Genomic DNA, 17,293 nt, shown 5'->3' on the forward strand with positions numbered 1-17,293 from the left:
TTCTGTAAATTAAGCCTGAAAGAACATTTGGATATTTTTCCATTTCTTTGTTTTCCAGGAGGGAAAATTTACTGCTTCATTTACAGGATCGCTAAACTTTTGCAGATAGGTTAATGAGTGCTCTTCATGGAGAAAAGTCACAGTAATTGGAAAAGATAAATAAAGCAAACCACTGTATACAGACAGAACATCATAGGAATAAACCAGAGGACTCGTATGATTCATGCTTAGTTAGATTTTCTGGCATAAAGATGTTTGAAAAGAGAACACATCTGTTTTCTATTACATCTAATACTGTTAGTAGAAAGATTTCAAATTCTCAGAACACAAATCTTTCTGCAGTTAAAAAGTCCCAAAGACCTCACAGCAAAGTCAGTTGTCCCTGTGAAGTTAAGAGAATGAGCAGGGATTATGTGTTTGCCCATGTCCTTTGTGTAGTTGGTAACCTAGTGAGACAGGAAAAACAGATTGGGCACACCCTTTGCTCTAACAGAAAAATGCAGCTACAAATGAGCACTGCAGCAAATGACTTAGTCATTACTAAGGATTTCTCATCGTTAAATAATTTCTAGATTGTTTAAATCCTCCTACAGCTGTACCCTTTTGTGTGGATTCTTTTCCACATCAGTGTGACTGTACATAGTTGCAGGATTTCCTTGCATCCACTGTATGCAAGATCCAGACAGTTTAAGATTCAGTTTTGGGCTCTCCTTCCTTGTTCAAAACAAGGAAGAAAATTGTTTCTTTACTAAAGTTTGTTCTTGCAAAGAGTATTATCAAATAAGTAAAGATAAAATAGAGGTTTTTCTTGATCAAAATAATTAAACATAGCAGGAATATCAGAGGGTGGGTGTTGGGTCTTGTGGCATACTCTGTAATGAAACACACACACTGAGAAAGAAGGGTTGAGTACAGTAATTGTAACTGCAGCATAGAATCAAGTTGCTGATGAGAATAATAAATATAAACCTCTGCCAAAATATACCCTAAAAAATAGATGAAAAGAATTTAAATGCTTGATTCTTTAGTAATTTAAACCTTGGGGCTTCCAGTAGAAGTAGCATGTAAGCAGCTAGAGAACATGACAGGCTAAAGAATTTAGTGTATATTGCTACCTTCAAACCAAGAGGAATAATAAAATGGTTGGTACTGTGAGTTAGTTCCTTATCCAGACATGGGTGTGAAGTTTCACTTCACTTGGTTATTTAGGCAGCTAACAGGAAGTGCTAACCACAGCACTAACGGATTAATTAGATTTGGCACAAATGCAACTCAGTGTTTAGTAGTTGATCATCAGTAGTTCATTGATTTCATGCTTATAAACTAGGTATTTTCCTTTGCTCACTGTGGGGAAGCTGTTGTAGGCCTGGTAAGGTTCAAAATCAGCTTCTAAATAGGGATTTTGCATTAATTTTTTGTGTCATCTCCAGTGGTAGATCAGAATGTTTAAACTGGTTGCAGAACAGGGTTTTTGCTTTACTCCTGCAAAGCTTGAAAAGTTTAAGAGACCAGACAGATTGGGCATTATACCTGTGGAAGTCTTAGGGATGGCCAAAGAGGTACTGAAACATTTAAGAAACAATACTAATTTGTTTTGGTCTTCTACTAAAACAGCTGATGAACAAAGGGTCAGAGGATGCATTAAGCTATTCCAGTAGCAGAAGCTGTCCCATTCAATGGTGTCAAGAGACTAGTGTGACCTGGAATTAAATGGGCAAATGTTGATCTGCTTAGGCAAGAGGAAGAAAGCTGGAATAGGTGCAGCAAAGAACAGTGTCCTTTGATGATGAACAAGTGGTAGAAAGTCTTTTCTGCTGGAAGGAAGGGAGTCCTTGTCATCTTGTAAGTCATGGTTTCAGATGGAGGTCACATGCAATCCTGACTGAACGTAAAAAGTCTTAAGAGTTCGGAGGAGCCCAACAAGTTCACAGTAGCCATGCAGAGAACTGGGGTCTCGTTACCTGTCAGAGGGAGCAGACCTTGCAGCAAAGCACTAAACATCAATGAACTGCTGATGGACATGATCTCCCAACAGCTCCTGAGGTCTGATGTAGCTGACTTAGCCCAAAGATTAGAGACCTTAGAGAACCATGTCAGAAAAAAGGCTTTCTCTTAAGACTTGTACAAAAGTGACAAAGATGAAACCTAAGATGACTTTGAGGCATTCCTTGTTACTTTGGAATGTATTACTTCAGTTGTTGAGTAGCTTATGATCAAAACCAGACTGGACATGGTCATGGGTAACCTGTTCTAGCTGACTAAGCTTGAGCAGAGGCACTGGACTAGATGATCATGAGTGATTCCTTCCAACCTCATCGGTTCTGTGCTTCTGATAAGGGAGAGGTGAAACATCCCAAATCCAGTGAACAGGACAACTTTTGGAAAGGCAGAATAGTGCCCAAAGCTTAAAATTTGGCTAAAGTCTAGAAGCAGACGAAGAGAGTTTATAGATTGTATATTAAATTTCTCAGTCTTGTTAGAGTGGAAAAAGACTGGAGACTGTTGTTGCCCAGCCTGCTAAAAGAGGGGCAAATGAAGGCATGTAGATAGAGAGGCAATGTATAGAGGCAGCTGGTTGCAAACAAGTCTATGTAACTGATTCCCTCTTCAGTCTGCTGAAGGGGATCACTATTTTAAAAACGGTTACTAGGCATTCAGATGTGCAGTTATCATTTGTACAGGGCGGATGAGGATGTAGAAATGGAAATGTACAGTGCAAAATTTGAAAGGCACTACAGGTGAATGGCAATTCTTGAGTTAATGTCACCAGATGGGAGGGTGTGGTTGCTGAAACATTCATCCTGCTGATTTGAGATTACTTTGGGTGGCTTCTGAATTCTTTTGAAGTCACTCCATAAGCTCCAGTAAGCTTATATCAAATCAAAAGGTCAAGTCTATATAAATTTTCTACAAATGTGTATAGGAAAATACTTTCTTTCTCTTTTTTTTCCCTTCTATGGCACCTCAAAATATGTAAGTTTCTGCAGCTGAACAGAAGTTGTGATGTGTAAAATCCGGAAGGTTTATTTGGAGGAAATTGATGTTTTATATATAGGTATCCTAATGTACTTTGCAAAAAATTAATTTATGTTCTCGTAACACAGTATGCAAGAGTATCTATGATAGTGTTCTTGCTCAACGTGAAAAAATACCCTTGCGTCCTTAGCTGCTCCATGAAAAAGCTCTGTAACTTCAGGGGACCTCAGTTAGGTTCTTTGTGTACAGATCTTTTTTTTTTCACTTTGGCAGCAAAGCTGGTATGTTATTTGTGACACATGATCTTTGAAATATTTACAGGGTAAAATTATCTTGTTTTTTTTTAATTGAAAAAAAATCTCAGTTATTCCAGTAATCCACTTCAGTATGGGAGTAAACTGCTACTACATGCTATGGGAATGAAATACAGTGCCAGGTATCACATGAGACTAGTACCACACTAAGAAATTTTGCCTAAAAGTAGTCTCTTGGGCTAAAAGTACATGCAATTTTCATCTTTCTGGGAGAGGGTGGGCATGACAGATGTAGTCCCAAAGTAGGCAGAAGTAGACTCAGAAGAGTCCATCCATGTCAGATCCCTCTGAAACCTTCCTTTGGTAGACTGCTCTAGAACCATTATAAACATTCTGAGAATTTAGAAGTGAGAAGATTAACCTGTTCCAAAATACAGAATATGTGCAAGAAGATTAATTTTGTGATTCTCTAGTAAGCACGTTGATTGCATTTGTTCTGTTTCACTGTTTTCATTACAAAGACGTGGTTGTGTCTGGTTTTGTGTCTGTTTTGTGTAGTACAACAGCTGTTGTACCTAGTTTATGTTCACTAAAGAACACCAACACATTTGAGTATAATGAAACAGAAATTAAAAATTAGCAATATGCAATCATTACATTACATTTGCAATGGTCTTTTGTTGTGCTTTGAGTTTTCAAGTAATGGCTGGAGTTACTTGGTTGTCTAACAGATGCTAGCAAAAGAAAAATGGTAACCCCTATTTGATGTATATTTGCATTCTAATAATGATTTTTATTTAATTTCAGATTAATCGGCAGTGCATCTGTAGCACTTAAAGATCTTGTAGGTAACCAAAGCAGATCTTTTCCCTTCAAACTCATACCTCTACTGAATGAAAGGGGACAAGAAACTGGAGTGAGTGACTTACATCTTCTTATTTTACTGTATTCTTGATCAAAATGCTCCAGCAGGGCTAATATCAATTTAATTCTTGGAAATGTCTAGCAAAAGCTCCAGACAAAGGAAATTTATAACCAGAAAGAATTAAGTCTATACAATTTTGCTTTCTCTGTACATATTATGTATTTGTATGTATGTGTTATGTGTTATGGACCACAGAGTATGCATGGAAATCAGCCTGATGTTGAAAAAGTGCATTTTCCAAGTACCAGATAGAGTTCTCATATGCACCTTTTCTCCATATGCTTTGTAACAGCTACTTATGTCAAAGCACATGATCAAGTACATGTTCACTGCCAGCTCCCTTCAGAAAGTTACACAAGAACTTGCTTAACTTGATTTAGCACATGTTTAGATTTCAATGGTTATTAACTTAGTTATTAATTAAGTAGGTTTTGGAACCTGGGACCTTACTGTGTTTGTGCAGTGTAGCTGCCAAGGCACTTCATACTGCATTCTGGCCTACTCAGTCATGAGAGACTCTAAGAGTAATTTCAGTCTCTGAGCAGCTGCAGTTTAAAATTATGATTAGTTGGTCACAGGGTTGGGCTTTTTTTGCTGACTCCTCATATTACTCTGGCAACTAGTAATAATAATGGTTTGTTCAATAATCCAAAACCACAGTCAAGCAGAAAAAGGACAATTCTATAATTAGAATGGAAAATGATGTATTGTTTTTCTTCCAGGATGGAGATATGAACGAGCAATTAGAGAAGCCAGATAGGAAAATTTAGTTATGGTTCAGACTTGTTAAGTTGTTGATGAGATAGTATTATTTCTCTACTGCCTTTGTTTTTCTGTCTGCAAATTTAGAATATCACCTTGTCTGCCATGGATATTGTAGAACTAAAGCTAACATTTGTAGAACACCTTACATGCTTGTATTGTGACAGATTTTTCTAAATATAAACACAGCAACTCCATTTCTTAGATATTATTTTAGAACCTAGTCCATTTGCTGAATTTGTGTAATCTTTATTGTTTATATGTATTTCTAGCTTAATAATAGTTTATTAACTTACTAGTAGCTGAAACTTTTTAAAACTGTTGTGCCCATGAATAGTTAACTGTTCATGCACAGAGTTTGAACAACTTACTGCTTTGAATCAACTGTTATGAATACTGTGGGCTACATAAAAAACTATTTCTCTATAGGCAACAATTGATTTGGTAGTAGGATATGAGCCACCAGCTGGACCTGCAAATCCAACTGATCCAGGAGGGACCAGTGCACAGGAAGGTATTTCATCCTTTTCTCAGAACATTTTTCTTAAAAGCTCTAGGAGCTGTTTAAGGTAAGGCAAGAGGGTGATTCAGCAGCTGTTCACCGGAAGCAAGCATGTCAAGACTGCTAGATATTATTTCAAAGAAATTAAGGATGATTCAGAAGGTAAGAAAAAAATTGGCATTTCCTGACATAAAATGGATTTTAGCATAATTTTCTCTATTTGTTTAAAAACTTTTCAAAATGGCTTTTGTTTAGGAAAGAAAGATTTTTGAATGCTCAAGGAAACAGCAATTATCTGCAGCAATTCTAGGGTTAACCAAAAAGCAGAGACGTTCCATCTATTATTTTCAATGTCAGGGAGCTTGGTGAAAAAATTTTCCTGATTAATTAAACCTCTTTCCCCTTGTAGAACAATTAAGTTTTGGAAGACACTGTTTTATATTAGGTTGATATTTGACTAGGCAATGAAATACTATGATCAGTAGGGAATATTCTTTATTCTCTCTGTATATCATATTGACCAGGCTTTTGCTGAGAGATTTTTTGAGATCTGTTTTTCCAGACTCTTAAAAGAACTGTGAAATAACTGACTTTTGCAGTTGATTGGACAATAATAAGCCTAATAACAAGGCTGTGTTTGTGAAGAAAGAAGGAAGTTTAATAAATGTTTTGTAAATTTAGTTTCGAGAAGTAAATCGGTTTGACCATTATTTGGTGATAGATAGTAGCATAAGAAGGAAAAAATTGAAATCAGGAGTCTTCTGGAGGGAAATTTTGATTATACTGACTCCTCTCAGATGTGTTCTTGGAGAGCAAAAGGATAAGTAATATAAACACAAAAGTTGTGTGTTAAATTACTGCATTTCAAACTAATTTTATAGAAATGGAGACTTGAAGGCTAAAAATGCAAATTCACCTTTATGAGATTATTTGATAGCTTTTAAATTTTTTTCAATTATAGCATACAGATAAAATAAAAAATGGCAGTTTTTTCCCATGAAATGAAATCACTTTCCCTGAGACAGCTACAGCTCAGTTTCAGGAATTAAAAATTAAGTGCTAGGGTAATCAGTTAGCTGCATGGATCCATTCAGGCAAATGCATTTTGAGAGACATTAGAGAGGTGGGTGGGGTCTTCTGCTTATAAAATACTTAGCATGTCAGTCTCTCTGGTTTTATACATCTCTTACAAGGACCATGAAGGACTTCATTATACAAAGTGATCATCAGCCTGTAATTTATGAAGTTAGAATACATTCTGTTAATGCCAACCACCAGAGACACAGCTCTTTCTTCCTCTAAATTTTTCCATAGTCACTGCTCAGTTAAGAAAAGCTGTAAACATAAGGAAGTGATCACTTTTGTGGTCTAGATATTTATGGATCCTATTTTGCAATACTGGAATCTCAGAGTATGATTCAGTATTATAGTGTCATGTGGCTGTAGAACTGTCTTCCACAGAGGTATGCTGATTTCAGAGCTGTCAAAGATCCTTACTGAAAAACTTATTCCACACTTAAATGTTGTGGTGAAGGATTCAGTTTTATTTTGGATGGCCGACCCTAAACGTATTTGTGCATTCAAGATTCTGAACTAAAAAGCAATGCTGTGCTATAGCCTAGTCTTGCTGCTGGGAAACAGCAAGATTCATTCAAAAGCAATGTTTATTCAGCTGGAATAAAATGAATCCCTTGTGGTGAATTGTGAACTAGTTGGAGAATGATTACAGCTCAGCTTTGCTTGAATTGGTTGATTAAAAAAATGTATGGGAATTGTATTAGACACTCTGCATCCAGAAGAGAGACTGGTCTAGATTTAGTTTGGTTAGGATAAAGTTGTTCTTAACGACTAGCTTTCAAAAGGAGTTGGAAGAATGTAAGTTGGCAAAAACATTGTTGATGTGAGCTAATAATAGAATTTTAGTGGAACTCTTGGATATCAGACTCTTACTCCTGTAACTTCAACAGCAAGTTCTGTTATTTATTAATTACACTGGTTTTTTGCTGTATGAGATGGAGAAGATGATGGAGGTTACGAGGATGGGTTGGATGGTCCAGTTGGTGGTATCACCCCAACAGTTCCAAGTGGCACAAAGGAAGCCCAGCTGGCTAAACGCATCACCAAAGGGAAGAAAACGCGGAGAATCCTCTCTAACAAACCACAAGATTTTCAGGTACTAGATTTATTAAATATTGCATGTTTCCTTTTTCTGCTGAGCATAACAGGCTTTTACACAGCCTGAGCATAATTTAATGTCAGCTTATCTAATGCACCACAGAGATAATTAGCCACTTCATTTGAAAGCCAGGATTTCAAAATTATTCCTCAAATGTTCCTGTTACTCAGATGTCTGATTTGTACAGTTCTGACTGAAATAGGGTTGAACCTTATTTGCTGTATAGTTGTACAGATTTCAAACTACTATAGCACCTTCAAAAATAAATGGTAAAGGCAAGTGAAAAATCTCCTGTGAAATAATTAGCCCTAACTTGTCTTGTAAAATTAATTACTGTCATAATTAGGCTTGCAAAATCTGGTTCATATCTGTCAGCTACTTCAGGTGTTGGCTAACATGTTTGGTGGTATAATAAGGAATTGTTGTGATCAGGATCGCCAATAACATAGAGAATAAATCAGTACAAATATTTGATTTTTTTCAGATTCGTGTTAGAGTCATTGAAGGTCGTCAGTTGCCTGGGAATAACATAAAACCAGTAGTCAAAGTTCATGTTTGTGGTCAGACACACCGGACAAGAATCAAAAGAGGAAATAACCCATTTTTTGATGAGGTAAGTGGTGTAAGAGCACTCTAGCTGAAGTGTTGATGCTATCAAATGTCAAGAAGTAGTTAATACAGCCTTCATTATGATCAGTTAATAAGAATTTACTAATATTTATGGGTAATTATGCATTATGCCATTCCCAGTCCCTTTCTTTATGTATTCACATCACTAAACACATCTCTGTCACTGACAGTCTTAGCAGATAAAACTAACTAGAAGGAAGTCAAACTTCATATGAGACATATGGAATGTTTTCTTGGTGCAGTTGGCCATGTGACAGAATCACTTTGAATAGTTGTGTTCAGGTTATAAAAGTCACAGAAAAATTAATTAGAAATCATTGTTGAGCTCTGTGGTGTGTGCAGATGAGTGCTCAGTGCAATGCCAAAGGAGTGCCACAGAATCTGGAGATGTCACTGCCTTGCTACCCGTGATTTATAAAAGCACAACTAGATTTCTCTGTCCAGACAGGGGGTCTGTGCATCAAACACACTGAAATACAGGAGAGAATTCAAAGCCACCTAAGGGACACGAGACTGATCCCATAGCTGAAAGAGTAATGTTGCAAAACTGAAGTGTAATAGATAATGAGGATGACTGTCATTATCTGGGCACTTGTGGAAAATTCAGAAGATTTTGGAATTGCATGGCAAGCATGTTTAACATACGCAGGCAAGACCAAGGAATTTATAAAACTTTAAAACTTGAAGTAAGCTGTAGGTAGCAGTCAAAATTTAAGAAGCCATGGAAAAAATAGGGAGGGCAGAAAGTCGGTTGCACCTCATATTGAAATGATTCCTTGGCAGTCCATAGTAGTCTAAAACTGGAATACAAATCACTATTACCACTAACCCTAAACAAGGCCTCTTTGACAACTACAACAAAGATGGTTAGACCAGGATTTAATGTTCTGGGTAATAAACTTTGTAGTTTCTGAAGTTGTTCCCCTGAGAAAAATATGAAGTGCAGAGCAAGGAGGGAAGGGAAGTGCTGGAAATTTGCAGCACAGTTATGCTGACAGTGTTTGCTCAAATGGAAGTTGTGACTGTCTTGTCTGTGTTGTACTGAGTCAATTTACTAAATTCAATTTTTCATTCTGCACTAAGTTACCACATAATATGTCCAGCAAGGAGGTGGGGTGAAAGTACTGGATCAGGCATCCTTCATATGCCTCTTAAAATAATGTTTTTGCATTTTATGCTCAAGAAATTATGTGCTTATCACTTTAAGACAGGGTTTTTTGCTTATTCCTATTATTTTTACCTTGACAGATATTTTTCTACAATGTCCACATGACTCCTTTAGAGCTGCTCGATGAAACTGTTAGCATTCGGGTAAGAAAAACCAGTGCATATTCACAAGGCTGCTGGATACCTGTAGCATCCTCTGGCCATTTCCCAGGTTGTTTAGGAACATTCCTGTTTCATGCTTCTCTGTCTTTTTAGGTGTATGATTCTCACTCTCTACGAGCAGACTGTCTGATGGGTGAATTTAAGGTGGGTATGAAGAAAGATCCATATCGGGACTAAATTAAATAAAATGAGAGAAATATTTTAAGTATTTTAAATGTTTACATTTATACTTCGTTTTCATGGGGTCAAAGAATTACCTGATGATGTCTTGCTTCTCAAGCTAGAGACCATTTACCCAAAGCACTAATAAACAGGTTTTTTTATTTGAGTAGAAGATTATTGTTAAAAAAAATTGTGTGGTTTATATACCAAGTTCTCCAATTTGCATCCAGGTAACTTTTTCTTCTTTTGTGGTCAGGTGATTATTTGATGTGAGGTAGGGTTTGAAGAGATAATTTTATTAGCTAGCTAATAGGCAGAATAGTGGTATGTATGGTGGCATAAAGATACATGTTCTCAAATAATGTGGTGAGGTCTTCCTTTGGTCAGAAGTTAAGCAAAAACAATGGTGGAAAATTCATTTAGTTAGAGTAATTTCTATGGTTTTGATGATATTAGTAAGATGGTCTTTATTTGGATATGTTATTGTCAACTCTGGGAAGTGGACATCTGCCTGCCAAGAATTCCCATGTAATGTAATTCCCATGTAATTCCCTTGTAATGGCTACCAGGATCAGCTGTTACAACACTTTCAGTATCACTATTGGCTGTCTTTTCTGCTTGCTTATTTAGTACTGCATAAATTCAAGAGGTCTCTAGACCAGCTTTTTACAAAAATATGCAAAGAGGGAAGAGTGCTCTTTTCTAGATGAAACACTTTCTGCCTCAAAGCTGATTGCTTTTTGCATTTCACTTCTTATCTTCTTTGTGATTTCTAGTGATGAAATGTGGTGTATTGCTGTGTGGAAGATTGATTATTCACTAAGCAGGTGACAGCACGTCACTCAGCTGCTTTCTGCCCCTGCAGGCACACATTCCAACAGGGTAATTCTGTCTAGAAAATCACTCTTTCAGACTTCACCTGCAAGGAATACTGGCCCCAAGTGCCATGAGCAAACATACTTACATTCCTGAACATGTTTCAAATCTGATCCAATGAATGAGGCAATCTTGTCCAGATTTGACACACTGGGAAGAGAAACACTCATAATTCTTAATAAAGAAAAGGAAATTATTAATTGAAAAAAAAAAAAAAACAACCAAATTTCACTTCTGGAACTGAAGGATGAAATGTTGAGCAGGAAGAAGGAGCAAAAGTGTTCTGATAAGCCTGTCTGAACACAAAATAATGAATGAGTGTAGGGAATTCAAGAAGCAGTAAGCCAGCCCCATCTTATGTCTCTGGTAAATGAAAAAGCTGGGGATCCAAGAATATAAGAAAATAACTACATGTATTATCTTTTCTTGCATTTTGTTCTTGGCTGCTCTATCCCTTTGAAATCCCTCATTTTTCAGTGTAAGATGTTTTCTCTTTCTCCTCCTAGTAATATTCTATGTAAACTGTCTTGCGTTTGTGACAAGAGAACAATGTAGTACTGCCCATGAAAAACATGGGGGGAGTTGCCCCACCATTTTTCTGTTTTGGTATTTCTTCAGAGGTAATGCCTTTGATCTTTATTTCAGATTGACATTGGCTATGTTTATGATGAGCCTGGTAAGTAATGGTTACTTCAGAACTTCTTTCCTTGAAACTACAAGTTGAAACATTTCATTGAATTTCTAAAGTAAGAGAAGAAACTTAATGTAAAGTTATTTAAGTTAGCTGCTTTAAGTATTAACTTCCAAATATCCAACAATATATAACTCTTTTCAGTGAATTCACAATGAAGTACAAGCCTCTTTTTTATCAAAGACCTAAAATTTGAAAAATGCAAAAACATTTGATAACTATGTCCCTGAACTAGTATGCCAAAATAGTTTAACACCAGGTTTCTTGTTTTGGATGACTCTATTGAGACCTGTCTAGGACAGGATTATTTTGTTAAATAATTAGTGCAATTTAGGATAAAGCATACTTTTGAAATAGCTCACTGCTTATATGACGTCTGCCATTTTGTAATGGACATTACTGGGGACAGTGGTGATATTTGTTTTATTTCAGGCCATGCAGTCATGAGAAAATGGCTTTTGCTGAGTGATCCTGAAGATACAAATTCAGGAGCCAAAGGCTATATGAAAGTCAGCATGTTTGTCCTGGGAACTGGAGATGAGCCACCAGTAAGTTTAATTTAAATGTTTTTCTTCCACTCTCCATCCCACAGATACTTATTTATGTCCCCCCAACATTGTTTTAATACTGTATAATTTGCTCTGTGAGCAGTACTTATAAGACAGAATCTACTAGTGGTTTCATCCTGTACTAAGTGGCTAGCTCAAAGCTTGTTTGGTTATTCTGCTCACTTAAGCAACCTCCACCATTTGTGGATGCTCCTTCACGTACTGGAAGCAGAGATGTGTTAGCCTGGCTTTGTGTGCAAGCTGATGTGTAACTCTCCTTAGCTTAGCTAAGCAGGCACAGTCACTGATACCAGTTCCAGGACTAAGTCAGGGATGTCTCCACTACTACAAAACATAGACAAGCCCATAGAGAAACCAGAGTACTACCCAAATTTTCCTGGTGAAGATCAGACCCCTCAGTAATTACAAGTCAGGCACAAGTAATTTGATGCAGATGAAAGCAGCAGGTAGTTTAAACAATCCAACCCTTCCTGTCTGCTGTTCAGTCAAGGTGAAAACAGGTGATTTTTTCTTGTAATGCTTCACTTACCAGACCATTGCCTGTATTTTTTCTTTTCTTCCTGTCTGATATTTTTGCATACTGTTCTCCTTAGCTGAATATAATGTGGTTCTCAGAACCGTGGCAGATTGCCTTTTAGTTTCATATTAACTGTTCCTCTCTGCTGTTCTCACACTTCTTGAAATCACAAGGATATGTCTAGTTGTTTGTGGTGTGTTTATTTTTAAATGAGGAAGCAGTAAGTTATATCAGACTTGTAAGCTTTTCCTAATTCTAATAAATGCCTTCTCATGAGATGAGTGTGAAATTTGCATGAAGTTGGCATTTTACATGTGCCAAAATCATCATTGTCTGATGATGGTGATTTTGAAAGTGTGATTATAGTGGGCTCCTGCAATTGGGTACTTTAGAGATAAAACTGAAAGTAAAATAGTTTAGCTAGAATTAAATTTTTGTGGCTTGATAATTTGATACAGTCTCATTCTTCATCATGAAACTGACACCAGTCTTTAGCTAATCAACAGTTTAGTTAATTACCTTAATTCTAATTCTGTACATTGCCTTGTCTTTTTTGTCTACAACTGTGTCCCCCAACAGGTTGAAAAAAGGGAGAGAGATAATGAAAGTGATGATGTGGAGAGCAATCTTTTATTACCAGCTGGGACTGCACTTCGATGGGTCACTTTCCTTCTCAAAATCTACAGAGCTGAGGACATTCCACAAAGTATGCAGCTTCTCCCTACTTGTCCATTGGTGTTTGCATACTGTTAGAAATAGTTATTTGTGTTAGCTGCTCAGAGTAGAATATAGGTGACTTTTTATCCCTTACTAGCATGTTGCCAAATAGCAATGTCCTCAAATACATGTATAATGTTTCTCAAATACAGTGATGCCTTTAAATTCAGGAGCACATCAGCACTTCTTATGATGGCTGAAAAATCTCTATTCTTAAAATTGCTCCTATGCCAAAATTCTCAGTTTTTACCTGCAACACTTCTGAATTTTCTTTATCAGGTTAGACTTTATCCTTCCTAGATCTGTGAGCTGATTTTGGTAAGATTGCAATGGGCAATTTATTATTTAGGAATAATAATAGTAATAATAATAATAATAAATAATAATAAAACAACAACCTTAATTTAATCTTTGACACCTCTCCAGTGGATGATGCTTTTGCACAAACTGTCAAGGAAATATTTGGAGGAGAAGCAGACAAGAAAAACCTGGTAGATCCATTTGTAGAAGTTTCTTTTGCTGGGAAAAAGGTAATTTATTAAATATCTGTACCTTTGAATTCTAATTGTAGTCTTGAGAACAGGTTTCATAAGCAAACATGAATTTTTAAGTTTACTGGAAATATGGAAATTTAAAAAATGAAAAAAAAATAAAGTTAACTTTGTAAAATTACAAATTTCAAGGTACAATAGAAAGGGTGTAAAACTGATGACTAATGAAAGGAATGTATGACTAAAGGCTAGAACTGGCATATGCCAGATTGCTTGCCTGCCTATTGTTCCTGATTGCTTTTAGTATTTGGTGATACAGATCATTCTGCACAGATTAACTGCATTTGTACATTTAAAAATGATGTGTTCCTTAGAATGCCAAATTTGATCTGGAGCACAATTGCGCAACTTATATTCATTACTAGTAAATTTTTTGTCAGTCATTTAGTATGCTGCATAGTCAGGTTACCACACCCTGTAGTGTAAAAGATCTTAACAAGACATGACCAGCAAATAATGCAACCTCTCCCCTATGATATATTCTTCATCTACCGTAAAATCTCCATAAAGAAAGTTGGATTAAAGTAATTCCTTCATCTCATTTCTCTGCAGTGATAAAAGCAGAATAAATTGTGGCTTGTGGAATTAACAAGCTTTAATAATTTCATTTATTTGTCGCTAGTGAAAAAAAACAGGATAACCCAAATCTCATATTTAAACACTGTTTCAATATTTTCTTTTCCTCTGAAAGTCATTCATGCTGCATATGCAGATTACTCTAACTGCACTTATCAGTGGAAAACTCATTGAACATCAATGGCTCATTGCAGCTTTAATCCAGGATTCACTTACTAAGGATTCACCCCTAATTTTTCCAATCAGATGATGATGTGTGCTAAATCATAGCTAGTAAATGGTTTTTTTTTCTGTTTTATCTTTGATGTTGTTCTGTTGTATATTTGATTTCATCTTTGGCAGGTTTGCACAAACATCATTGAGAAAAATGCTAATCCAGAATGGAATCAAATTATTTATCTTCAAATCAAGGTCAGTTTTTTTACCCTTGTTTCTGTAGTAACCAGCCTTTTTCTTGGAACTCAGGGCATTGACTTTGCAGAGGTGAAAAAAAGTAATGAGTTTTTTTACTTTCATTACTTTTTTATTTCAGTTTCCCTCAATGTGTGAGAAAATAAAACTTTCAATTGTTGACTGGTGAGTTATGACTTTCAATCAAATTACTTAAGAAGCTAAATAATAATAAGCAAAGAATAAGAAAATATGAAAATAAGATAATAAGAAAAGAAAATAAGATAATAAGAAAAGTCTGGTTCTATAGATGTGAGGTATTTTTACAATGCATGAGAGTATTTAAGCAAGTGTTTAAGTACCTTTATGGTTTCTTTACCAGAGATTTGATTAGTGTAACATGAGATTATTTTTAATTGTGTGCAATGAGAACTGAGCACTGTCACTGTTTAATGATAGTGTAAAAGTCAGGTGACTTATTCATGGATTACAGCCCACTTTTGTAACTTGTCATTACTGGTTTTGTTCGTAATATTGAGGCATTTCAAGTCATAGAAAATGTATGTACTAGTAGCTTGCCACTGGGTGTGATGACTAGCATTATATTTAAATAAAATCTTTCTGTTTTTTCCTTTTTTGTAGGGATCGACTTACAAAAAATGATGTAGTTGGAACAACATATTTAAGTCTCTCAAAAATTGCTTCTTCTGGAGGAGAGGTTGAAGGTAATTGCTTGAGCAGTGTGTAACACTATCTTCTCTTGTGTTACACAGAATGGCAAAGATCTGTGTTCTAAGAAAGTATATGTTTATCTATAGTTTCTCAATTCCCTGGCAACAGGATTGTCTATTCCTTTTGAAATATTCTAAACAATGCTCCTAGAAAACATTCTATGGGACTTAAAAAAGTAAAGTATTAAAATTTTAATGACTAAACTACATCATGATGGAAATAGCAATAATTCAAGATTTGGTTTCCCACTATATATATATGTAAATGAATTGAGTAAATTTGCCAGTACTTTCCCAAATTCAGAAAATGATGTGATATCACAATCTACCATGTGTAAGATACGCAAATTTACTTAATGCTTAATAAGATATTTAATTTCAAGACAATCTGGAGTCACTGTTTCAGAACCATTTCTTCTTTGGACACTGGTAAACAAGACTCCTTTTGCTACTTCATAAGAGTATCTGTTCTGTCTCTGAGAAGAGAACCTAAAAGCTGTAGAGTGTTCCTGAGTAGTTATCCTAAAGGAATATCTAGAACCACATACTCATTTCCTGGACACCACTGGGCTGCTTGCAGATGCTGGGGAACCTGGGTCAGTCTCTGCTCTGATCAGCAGCTGACTAGAAGCAGGCACTTCTTTGCACAAGTGCTCTGTATTCTTATTTTGTAACTCTGACTTTGATTGCACTGCTGTGATTGCAGACAATTGATTTATATGCTTCAATCAGTAGAGATGTCTGGATATGTAATTTCATACAGCTAAAACCCAAAACTGATTAACTGCAAGAAAACAAGTTAGACAAGATATGAGGTGCCTAACATATTGTTCCCATTGGGAAATAGCTTTGCAATAAAACTCTTCTTTAAAATATTATAAGAAATACTTTTTCTGCCAGTATTTTGGAAAATATTAGAAAAAAATCCAGTTACATTTATGTTCTAATATAATCTTGTGATTATTGATCATTTCTTTGTGATCTACATCTGTAATCATCTCTTTTTATAGCAAGATCTTTCATACAATTGGGCCAGCTCCTACACTAGGATTCTGTGTTAAATTGCCAGAAAAATTGTTTTATCTTTTTAGTGAACATAGCTTGGCATATTAGTTATCCAAACAGCATTGTAAAGCTCAAGGTTAAACAGGCTTAACATGAATTCATCTGACTGTCTACAATAGTTTGAAGGACACTGTCTCAAAACCATTTTCAGCATTGTCACAATAAGAATCTAAATTAATTATTTTTTCTGTTGTATTTATAAAATCTCTATGATATGTACTTGTCTGAAACCAATTTGTCTTTAAGCTGGTGGCTTTATCAGGTGTTTAGAAACAAAATTAGTGGCTCCAATCCTATGCTGACTTGAGGCAAGAATTGGATGGAATTGTATTTTCAGTCACATAAAAGCTTATGAAGTAGTCCTCTTAGAAGGGCTGCTGTTGAAGTAAGACTTCATGCAAATATTCTTTTTATATATCCTGTGCACAGCCAGAAGTAAAAGAAAAAGGCATTGGTAAAGCCAAGACAGAGGGGTTGGGCTGTTGGGGAGAATTCAGCTCTGGAGAGATCCCTTGTACTCCCCTATGTGTGTATCCTGAGCTGCAGCTGAGGCACAGAGCATTTATCAAACCCAGACACTCATCACTGGGAGATTAGTTTGGTTTCTCTCTCTGCTCAGGTACTGGCATTGGAATAGCCATTTCTATTGTCTTCTTTTTAGTGCTGTGCCTGAAGCCTCTTCTGGCTTCTAAAGGATTGTGAAACTGAACTAGTCTATAGTCCTCAGTAAATGTAAATAGATACCCTAAGGAGCCCTTATGTAGTGGGGTTTTAAAATGTCCTTAAGATTTTTAAAGTAGTTTAAAAAATAAATCTATATTTTGTGTGGAGGAGAATTGTACAAAGCTGAAAAATAAGCTCTAAAATAAGCTATTTTGTCAGATATATGCTGGT

At 35.9% G+C, this 17,293-nt stretch overlaps 1 protein-coding gene across 2 annotated transcripts in view; it reads left to right on the plus strand.

Annotated features, from left to right (window-relative positions):
- Positions 1–17,293, plus strand: part of MYOF (myoferlin) — a 60,992-nt gene that overhangs the window by 8,882 nt on the left and 34,817 nt on the right. For both annotated transcript variants that reach the window (XM_066554178.1, XM_066554180.1), the window contains exons 4-16: positions 4,038–4,146; positions 5,347–5,431; positions 7,432–7,592; positions 8,080–8,208; positions 9,474–9,536; positions 9,648–9,698; positions 11,238–11,268; positions 11,716–11,831; positions 12,949–13,075; positions 13,513–13,616; positions 14,556–14,624; positions 14,746–14,789; positions 15,246–15,328. In XM_066554178.1, coding sequence (XP_066410275.1) covers positions 4,038–4,146; positions 5,347–5,431; positions 7,432–7,592; positions 8,080–8,208; positions 9,474–9,536; positions 9,648–9,698; positions 11,238–11,268; positions 11,716–11,831; positions 12,949–13,075; positions 13,513–13,616; positions 14,556–14,624; positions 14,746–14,789; positions 15,246–15,328 — 1,172 coding nt within the window. The remainder of the gene's footprint in view (positions 1–4,037; positions 4,147–5,346; positions 5,432–7,431; positions 7,593–8,079; positions 8,209–9,473; positions 9,537–9,647; positions 9,699–11,237; positions 11,269–11,715; positions 11,832–12,948; positions 13,076–13,512; positions 13,617–14,555; positions 14,625–14,745; positions 14,790–15,245; positions 15,329–17,293) is intronic.

The sequence above is a fragment of the Molothrus aeneus genome, chromosome 8 (assembly GCF_037042795.1).
Source record: "Molothrus aeneus isolate 106 chromosome 8, BPBGC_Maene_1.0, whole genome shotgun sequence".
NCBI classification, from domain to species: domain Eukaryota; kingdom Metazoa; phylum Chordata; class Aves; order Passeriformes; family Icteridae; genus Molothrus; species Molothrus aeneus.